This window comes from Pteropus alecto, unplaced genomic scaffold (assembly GCF_000325575.1).
Source record: "Pteropus alecto unplaced genomic scaffold, ASM32557v1 scaffold61, whole genome shotgun sequence".
Classification (NCBI taxonomy): Eukaryota; Metazoa; Chordata; class Mammalia; order Chiroptera; family Pteropodidae; genus Pteropus; species Pteropus alecto.
This window is the reverse complement of record NW_006434835.1, coordinates 15,277,637-15,287,488: the sequence shown is the minus strand read 5'-3', so window position 1 is coordinate 15,287,488 and position 9,852 is coordinate 15,277,637. Positions and strand designations below refer to the sequence as shown.

At 36.4% G+C, this 9,852-nt stretch overlaps 1 protein-coding gene across 4 annotated transcripts in view; it reads left to right on the top strand.

Annotated features, from left to right (window-relative positions):
• Positions 1-9,852, top strand: part of ASXL2 (additional sex combs like 2, transcriptional regulator) — a 106,109-nt gene that overhangs the window by 84,063 nt on the left and 12,194 nt on the right. For all 4 annotated transcript variants that reach the window (XM_015588184.2, XM_015588183.2, XM_006910290.3 and 1 more), the window contains 3 exons: positions 2,949-3,045; positions 5,494-5,599; positions 7,445-8,162. In XM_015588184.2, coding sequence (XP_015443670.1) covers positions 2,949-3,045; positions 5,494-5,599; positions 7,445-8,162 — 921 coding nt within the window. The remainder of the gene's footprint in view (positions 1-2,948; positions 3,046-5,493; positions 5,600-7,444; positions 8,163-9,852) is intronic.

The following is a 9,852-nucleotide window of genomic DNA, read 5'->3' as shown; positions in this document are numbered from 1 at the left end:
CTCCCCCTTCTGATCTTCCAATTCCTCCTCTGCAAAAGGAAAATAGGACTATTATGATTTTCTAAGATTTATTCAGTTCTGAGATTTTTTTTTAATTCATTACTATTTCCAAAAATCTACTGTTTTAGGTAATCTGACATAGCTCTCCCTTTCTAATCATAAAAGCTAGATGAGAGAGAGCTATCTTTCCTAGTTTACAGTAAGAGAGCTAGATATATTCCCTGGTTTATAGTGAGAAATTAATGGAGAGTAAGTAAACTACACAAATCACAATAGCTAATTGCCTGTAAAATCAAAACCAAATCTTTCTAATCCTGAAAATCATCTTTCTATTTGACCATATCGACATCAGTTTCATAGTGCTGTGAATCAGCACATGTGAAAGCAGGTCAGACTCCATTTCCAGGGAGTCCAAATAAGTCAGGTCCACTACCAGCGGTAAGGCAAAGAAGTAAAATGGATCATTCCCAGCTACTGCTTTCTCCACATTATCACTTCTAGAGAAATTATAACATGCCCAGTTCTTGTTTAGAACACGTTAGGAGATTGACGTTTTGGCAGAGTTATTAGAGAACTTCTCATTAGAGATTGCTCTCATCTTTTTGAAGACTTGGCTTATTAGGTTGGGAACGATAATATAGGACCTAACGAGGGTCTGTGAGTAGTTAAGTAGTGCAGGTTCCTCAGAACTGTCTTTTGACTAATGGCCCTTATCTCTCAGAAGGATTGCCACATATAATTTTAGAATTCAAAGGGACCTTAAGAGTTATCTGTTCAACTTGCTGTAGAGTGCAATCCTGTGTGGTAGTCTTAGTAGGAGGTCACTGCCTCTTTCAGTTATTATGGTGGGAACATAAAGTAAACTGATAAATATTGTATTTGTGTGTAGAGTATGGAGTTCAAATTAAATGAAATACAACTTCACTGTCGGACAAAATTTGGAGTGTTTATAAAGAATTCTGGTTATTACTAGGATGAAATATTGGAAAGAATAATTCAGTGTATGAAGTGTACAAAAGTGAAAAGTAGAAAAACAGTATTTAGACCAGAGAAAAGAATAAGGGGAATGGAGTGGATTAAAACACCTTCTTTGGACAGATTTGAAGGTCTATCATATGAAGAGGGCAACTTCTTTGTTTCTCCAGAAAGCAGATTTGGAGTTACAAAACATTTTTTTAAGATAGTTGAGGCTATTAAACCATGGAATGGATTGACTTGTGATGGAGTATCTTGCTCATCAATGGAATATTCAAATGTTAGATGACCTCTTCTCATAGGGAAACCTGTTACTCCTCTGATAATTCTCTATAGTACAACGAAGTAAGGTCCTCAGGCTGTTTTCAGCCCACTGCTTGAATTTTTTTTTTCCCCCTCTTTTTGATTCCCCTCCCCCCACCACTACTTCCTCCCCTGACCTACGGATAGTGCCAGGTGCCGAAGGTGCCGAATGGTGTCATCTCCACTTAAGAAGTGGATCTCTGAAGGCAGGGCATCTCATCCCATGCGCTCGCAGTGTGCACCCGGGGCCTGGCGCACCCGGGGTATGGTCCATGGCTCCACCTGGGGCGCGAACCCAGGACCTTCTGCGTGTAAAGCAGATGTGCTAACCACTACACTATGGAACCCCCCTCCACACCCCCACAATTGCCTGATTTTGTAAACAAAGTTTTATTGGTACACAGCACTCCTAACTAGTTTATATACTGTCTTTAGCTTCTTTCATGCTACAGTAACCAAGTTAAGAACTTGCAACAGAAGCCATGTAGCATGCAAAGCCTAAAATATTTGCAGTCTATGTCTTTACAGACAATGTCTACCAATTTCTCCTCTAGAGCCAGGGAGAAGTAATGTTGGCTCAGATAGATTTACAAAGTAAAGTGGTTGACAAAAGAGTTCCTCAGTCCCGAGGATATCAAGTAGTTACCTAAATTTTTTAATTGCTTTTAAATTGGGATTCAACTTTATTTTCTGCTGGATAGATAGCCAGTTGTTCCAGCCCTACATAAGTTTGAAATACCATCTTTGTCATATATTCTATTTACTTATATGTGGTATGTATTTATAGGTGCAATTAAAATCAGTTTTTCTCTATCAGTTTTTAAATTTTTTTCCATATGAACATTCAGATCATTTTATTAATAAAAAAATCTTCATAGAGATTCTGATAGGAATATAGATACTAAATTTGGGAACAACGGCAATTTCATTAAGTGTTTTCATCCAAGTTTTTTTAGATCTTGTGTTTTATGTTCTTAAATAAGATTTTGTGGTTTTAAACCAAGACAGGAAATTCAAAATCTAATACAAAGAAGATTCTTAAAACTTTTCAGCCAGACAACATGACATCACAAATCAAGTCAATGGACAGATTGGGTGAAATATTTTTTACATATAACATGTTACTATGAATAATATGTAAAGGAGTCTCACAAATTGAGAATAAAAACAAGCAGCTTCATAGACAAGTGAGCAAATGATAGAGATTTGCATTTCACAGATAGTAAATCTGAATATTCAGTAAACATTCAAAAAGATGCATAAAACTCTAGTAGTCAGGATATAGGGTATTTTTTACCATTTCCAACCCACTAATTAGATTGGCAAAAATTAAATAGCACGTTCACATCTGTTCGCAAGATAAAAGGTGTTTTGATCTATTTCTAGTAGAAATGTGAATTGTTTTAGCCTTTTTAGAAAATACCTAGTTACACACAAATTTTTTTTGTTCTTGGAACCTGTCCCATGGTTATAAAATTACTACTATATTATCCTTACCAGAATGCTATTACATTATAAAATAGAGGTCCATAATAAGCAGCATGGTATGAAATAATCATGTTTCTATAAAATTAAATGCATATATACATTCTTTTTTAAAAAGAAAGGAAGTCATATTCCACATGATACATTTGGCTTTTAAGCTTTCCTTGGCTTATTCGTTGACCCAGGTTGGTCCAGATGGTCTGATGAAGTTAAATGGCTCAGCCCTTAACAATGAGTTCTTCACTTCAGCGGCCCAAGGCTGGAAGGAAAGACTCTCAGAAGGTAAGTGTTCTGCCTTATATGTATGAGGGCATATTGGCACCTCTGTGCCTCAATGGGTCTTTGAATAATTTTGGAAGGCAAAGGACAGGATGTTGCCTACCTATCCTGTATGAAACACATTACAAGACTTTTAGACTTTTATTCCTCTTTTCCTAATCAGATTTGGCTCTAGACGGTCCAACAATATGTTTATTTAGGGATTTCAGGTCACCTGAGAAACTAAGAAATAAATGTTTAGGCCCTATTCCTAAAGATTCTGATTTAGTAATTCTAGGTTAATGCTTAGGGATTGAAATTTTAATAAGCTCCCTAATAAGCAGAGTATAGAATTAGAGTTATTTTATGGTGCTATGAATTATGGTTTGGTAAGCAGTAATAGAACCTCTTTATTACTGCCCAACCTCAATAAAACTAACAGTAAAAAGAATCACTAAGAACTTTTTTAAAAAACAGCTTTATTGAGAAATGTTTCATATACTATAAAATTTACCCATTTGAAGTATAAGTTCAGTGGCAGTCAGAGTGTTTTAATAAATGTAGATTATGACCGAGAATTGCCAACTGTGGTCACTGGTTTGCCATGTATGTGGTCACATGGTTTGCCATAATTCTGATCTACCAAATTTACTGAGGGTAAATTATAAAGTATAAAAAATGATTGATTGCATTTGCATAGTATGTAGTATCAGTCACTATTTTCAGTTCTTAACCCTGACTGCTCATTTTAACACCTGCGGTGTTTTTAGAAATGCTGACGTCCAGGTTCCACTCTCAGTGAATTTGATTTAATTGATCTAGGATGGTGCCCGGGCTTCAATGTTTTGTTTCTTTAAGTTCTCTCAAGTGATTCTAATACATTAAGTGATTCTAATAATGCAGTCATTATTAAAACTACTGGCTGTATTATTTTTATTTCACATCTTTCATTTGTGATTTGGTACACATTGAATAAAAAGACTAGCACTTGAAAAGTCACACGAAGTTTTGCCAAAGAATAGCTTAAAACAAGTGTGAGAAGCTTTAAAATAAATTTATGAGAAGAGTATTAGGAAGGTTATTTGTTGGTTACTTTTTGTCAGATCATTGACAAATTTAATTGACTAGCTAACTTATATCGTTGAGTTTTCCCTTCCTATTTTTCTTTTTAGAATGAATTCTGTATGGAAGGGTTCTCTTTGGTCCCTGATTACTTTAGTCCTTTCTCTTTCTTAAAGATTTTCTTGAGCAGAGACCCCTTTTTTTCTGAAAGAATTGAGATCACGTAAGGATTTTAAAATACACCTGTTACCAGTATCTTTTTTGAAGAACAATTTGGTAAAGAATTTATGTCCTCCAACCCTCCAATTTTTAAAAGTAGGTATTATCAACAAGGACATCTTGATTTTTATCAGTTACTTTTTTTGCATATTAGCAGTCAGTGCTGTACCTATAGTCATGTGATTACATTTTTATAAGCAGCAGAAATTTTGAACACTACACATGCGAACAGAGTTCAGTACTTTTTATTCCTCATTCTGTTATGCACAGTAGACTCAACAAAAAAGCAGAAACTCTGAATTGGATTTTGACAGCCAAATTCTTTTCCTCCTTGTATGCCAGGACTGTCCTCTAAAACTTTGCCTTTCCCTCTTCTTACTCCCAGGAGGTCTTAAATTCAAGTCTGCCGTTTCCACCTCTATTTCCTGGAGACCTGGGTATTAGAGCATTAAAGGGAGCAGTCTTTCTGGGCTACAGGTTTGAAGATAGCATACCAAGCACATTGACTGTTCTCTGCTGATGGAGTGGGAGGGACTGAGGTGGTTGCTAGTATATGCAAATAAATGGCATATTCAGAGTAGCTAGGTCTTTGGCATGTTAAGTGCCTTGTTGCTAGGGCACTAGCCTGGTCCAGTTTCTGGAACAATTAGAAAACTGACAACTCCAAAATAACTCCCTGCCTTTTTACTGGAACCTCAAATGCCTTTAATCTGGGCCTCAGCTGTTCATTATGCATAAATTGTTCAGTTAGACATGAAAGGCCTAAAACACAGGTTGCTTTAGAGAAACAGAACTTTAAAATAATAAAATACCCCATAGCATTATTTACTGAAAGCTCATGAGTATTTTTCCAGTGGAAAGCAATTACAGATTCAAGAATAGTGATGAAATAAATCTGTAGGGAATATGATGTTTGGAGCAAGAAGCAGATAGTACAAGGAAAGCCCAGAGAAGAGACCCAGTTGACCTCAGCTGCATTCTGAAAACTACATGGAGTGGTGTGCAAGTATTTTTATTCCACCTAATGGCACTTCGGTACTCCCTTACAGGGAAGAATTTGGGGAAATTTCTGTTGCTTTCATAGAATTGTATTCTGACTCCTTCATGAGTCTTTCAAGATTTACAAATAATTAAAAGTTGCAAACAGCATATTTCTATTGAATATCCTTTTTGTTGTTGTTGTTGTTATAGGTGAGTTTACACCTGAGATGCAAGTGAGAATTCGTCAAGAGATTGAGAAAGAGAAAAAAGTAGAGCCATGGAAAGAGCAATTCTTTGAAAGCTACTATGGTCAGAGGTAATGTCAAGATAAGCGCTATAAACCAGATGTTAATTTCTGCATGTCATGTGGTGCTTCATCTTAGCGTCTTTCCAGAAAATTGAGTCTTCAGCTTCTATTTTTTCACCACTTCTTTTTTACTGAGAATTTTTTTTTTCTTTTTTGAATCTCAGGTGCACAGAATTGGATCATTCATAATTTCTGACTCCTAGCATATTACTGTTGTGGGTGGGATGATTTCTTAAAAAAAAAAAAAAGATTTTGTTATCTTGCATTAGAGTCCCTTTCTGTGAATAGATTAGCTTTTCTTATAAGTAACTTTATAAGATAAAAGAATATTGAACTTCTGTATATTTTTTATAGTAGTTAATTATCTCACAATATAACTTACCCAGAATCATTAAGGAGTCCTAGAATCCTATAACATGGACCGTTTTATCTGATACGTATTTAAACAATCTCTCCTCCATAGAAGGCACTCGGAGAAATGTATGTTGCTGAAACCAGATAATAAACCCTGTTCTCAAGGGTTTAAATCAGTTTTTTTCTAACATGAAATCTAAATGAAATCTTAATGGGCACATCTAAATAGGTAACAGTAGAACCTGTATAGTTGGAAACAGATTGAACACCCAGAGTCATATTTGTTTGTTAGTCTCCCTTCCTTCCTTCTGCATACCTAATGGCAGCCCTGAAGGAGATGCCATAACCACAACTTGAGAACTATTGACTCTCTTCTTATCTCCAAAGAGTGTTCATTGATCCCAACATGGCCATTTAAGAAGTGATTCCTATTGAGATTAAGAGTCTCATACACTGATTTGTCTATATTCTTGGTATGAAATGATGGTGTGTATACATTTAGACCATTATTACAGATATCAGGTATTCCATGAATATTGTTCATTTCCTCCTGATTAGGCATGTAGAGCACTGCAACAGTTCATGAGTCCTTCAGTTTTCAGGTCTTACTTTTTGCCAGCTTTCATAGGACTTTTTGATTACTGTCCATTTTCATCCTTAGCCATTCCATCTCAGAGGTGCAGTACTGATTATTTAAAGTCACCAAAGAGGGCTACCTTGTTTTTGCCTGTTAACCAGTATTCTAAAACATTAGAAGGAGTCTCTAATGACCCTACAGAGTAGCCTCTCTCTTAGCCAGAACACACTGTGAAAATCCCAGTTGGCCTTCACTCCCAGAATAGCTGAGATACACTCAATCTCAGAATTTTAGAGCTATGCCACGTGAAATTTAAACACACTTTCCAAAAACTCAAGAGTTGTACTTCCTGACCTCTGGAGAACATTGACAGACAGCTTTCCTACTATCCCTTCTGGGTCCTCTAGATTTCTCGGGCCAGCCTTTCTGCAGGTACTGCAGAGCAGAGTTGATCACAGTCCAAAACCACCATCTCGGGGTACATGGGCCTTGGCCTTCTTTCACTTCCCTTGTGGGTGGTCTGTGATGCCTGTCCCTAGACTGTGTGACCCCTTTATAACAGGAAGTAATAATAATAATTAACATTATTGAGCTTTTATTACGGGCTAGATACTGTTCTAAGTACTTTATATGCATTAGCTTAATTATCATAGTAGCACTGTGAAGTGATTAACTTCAATGTACAGTTGAAGAAATTGAGGCACAGAAGGCTAGTCACTTAATATCACATGGATAGTGTATATAGAGCCGGAATTTGAATCTGGCTCCTAAACCTTCACTAATAATGATAATGGTAAAGATAATAGATGAAGAATACCTATTGTCAAGTTCTTCTAGGCATTGCCATATACATTATCTCTCATAATGCCTTCAATAACATGGGCCATTTCTCATCTATAATATTTGTTCCTTCCACCTTTTAGTTCTGGCCTGAGCCTTGAGGATTCAAAGAAATTGACAGCTTCACCCAGTGATCCCAAAGTAAAGAAAACCCCAGCTGAGCAACCAAAATCCATGCTTCCTTCAGAGGTCTCTCTTGTTAGTATAGTCCCAGTAATTCCCCAGTTAGAGTCTAAAGAAGAAATAGTACATATGCCATCACCAGTCAGAAAAGAAGAGCACGAAAGCCAAGATAACATGCAGCCAAACTCCAAATCCACAGAGCCCTTACTTTCCTCAACTAGCGATACAAATGAGCTTAGCAGCGTTCTTCCCATCAAGTGCCCAAAGGATGAGGATGTCTTAGAGCAGAAGCCAGTTGCCTCTGCTGAACAGGAGTCTGAGAAAGAGAATCATCTCACTACAGCTTCTAATCATAACAAAAATGAAAGCCAAGAAGCTTTAGTTACATCTCCAAGCAAACCCAAGAGTCCTGGAGTGGAAAAACCGATAACGAAGCCCACAGTAGAAGCAGGTCCACAGGAGACCGCTGTGAAAGAGCCTCCGTCAACTCTGGTTGATCACAGCCCAGAAAGCCTCAAGAGGAAGTCTTCTCTCACCCAAGAAGAGGTTTCTATGAGCTGGGAGAAAAGGCCGCGTGTCACTGAGAATCGGCAGCACCAGCAGCCATTTCAAGTCTCGCCACAGCCCTTTCTCAATAGAGGGGACAGAATCCAGGTGCAAAAAGTACCACCTCTCAAGGTAAGAGAATGGAAAGAACTGAAAAAGAGAGATGGTCTGAACACTAAGTTTCTGGTCATACGTACCAAATTTCAAATAATTTGTGTTATTTCTTAATGCAGAAGCAGTTTCATATATATTCAATATGCTTGTAACTGTGATCTTATGTTAACAAAGTTATGAATAGCCATTTAGAACTGCATTCCTACAGATCTTCGTTGATGTTTGAATAAGTAAGTTACCTGGATATCTAATGGAAACCACCTCCACCCACCACCCTGCTGTCTGTCTACTCTTCTCTCTTAAGGCAGTTATGGAAATTCTTTTGTCTCATGTGACCAAAAAAGAAGTATAATGATAAACATGAGGAGGCCATTGGTATGATCAAGAGGTCATATCTTTGCACCAAAAGCCATGCTATTTAAGTGTACCTTGGCCCGTTTCTTACTGCCATAACTGATCTGATGTTACTTCCTGTGAGTCTAGAGCTACCTTTTTAGTTCCATCCTTTTAAAGGAAATGTCTGTGGCTACCATGAGTCACCACTGATTACTTGAAGGACATTGGTAAGATGTAGTAGCCTTGCTAAGTTCTACTGCTTAGATTATGCCCTTAATTTCCATTTTAACTTTATATTGCTACATGTCAAGTCTTTTAAATTTTTATAGCTGTGTCTCTAAGTATATAAAGACTGCATCAAACCAGTAGTAAGCCCTTGAAAACCCAAACACATTTTTACTTCTGATCTAAAGGTTTATTAATACTTGGGGGCTGTGCTTAAATCAGTTTGTGGTCTGTTTATTCATTTAATAAGTAGTATTTATTTATTGATATGTTTTATTAATAGTATTTATTAATACTATTGTGTCTTCTGTGAGCCCAGGCACTGGGTGTTACTCATTTACATTAGGATATAAGTAGAAAAATAAGCCAAATAAAACTACTTTTTTCCCTTTTTTATTTAACTTAGATGAACCAGTTAGTTCTATCAGGAAATACCCCTGGGAAAGATCATTTACTTGTACTTGACCCATTTGCACACCATGTGACTCCTCTTGTTTTGCTTCTTATTACTAATAGTATGATGTTGTTCATTACTTTTTATTTCTTATGGTTTCAGCACCAAGGAATCTCTTTTTTCTAATTTTTCAATACTTTTATCCCATTAACATACACTGTCATGCTTTACCAAAGATTCTGATTTATATGACAATCTTTTTTACTATTCTTATAAAAATATTAGAAATCTTTCTTTTAATGAATGTCATTCACAACTTATCTCCAGACCCAAGAGCTGTATTACAGTTTAGGTTTTACTTTGTATAAATGACAGATGTGTGCCATTGGGTAAGATCTATCATTTCTGTTTTCTCAGCTATAAAGAACTGAATTACATATTCACTTTGCTTTCTCCTCATCCAGTGAGGCTCGACACTAAAATCTTAACTTCACGGTGACCAAATTAATATTATTTAACCTTTTTCCTATTACTTGTTCCTCATTCTCCCCCAAAAGACTTTCTACCAGAGGTTGCTTTAGTTAACTCTTTTACCTTAGACCCTATCTCAAATCTCACTTTCTTAGACAAAGCTTAAATTAGTTTGTAACAGAACAAAACCTTTTAAACAAAATTTAAGTCGAAAAACAAAAATTGACTTTTATTAAATACGTTATAACGTATTTTTCCATCTCTTTCTCTCTTCCCCATCTA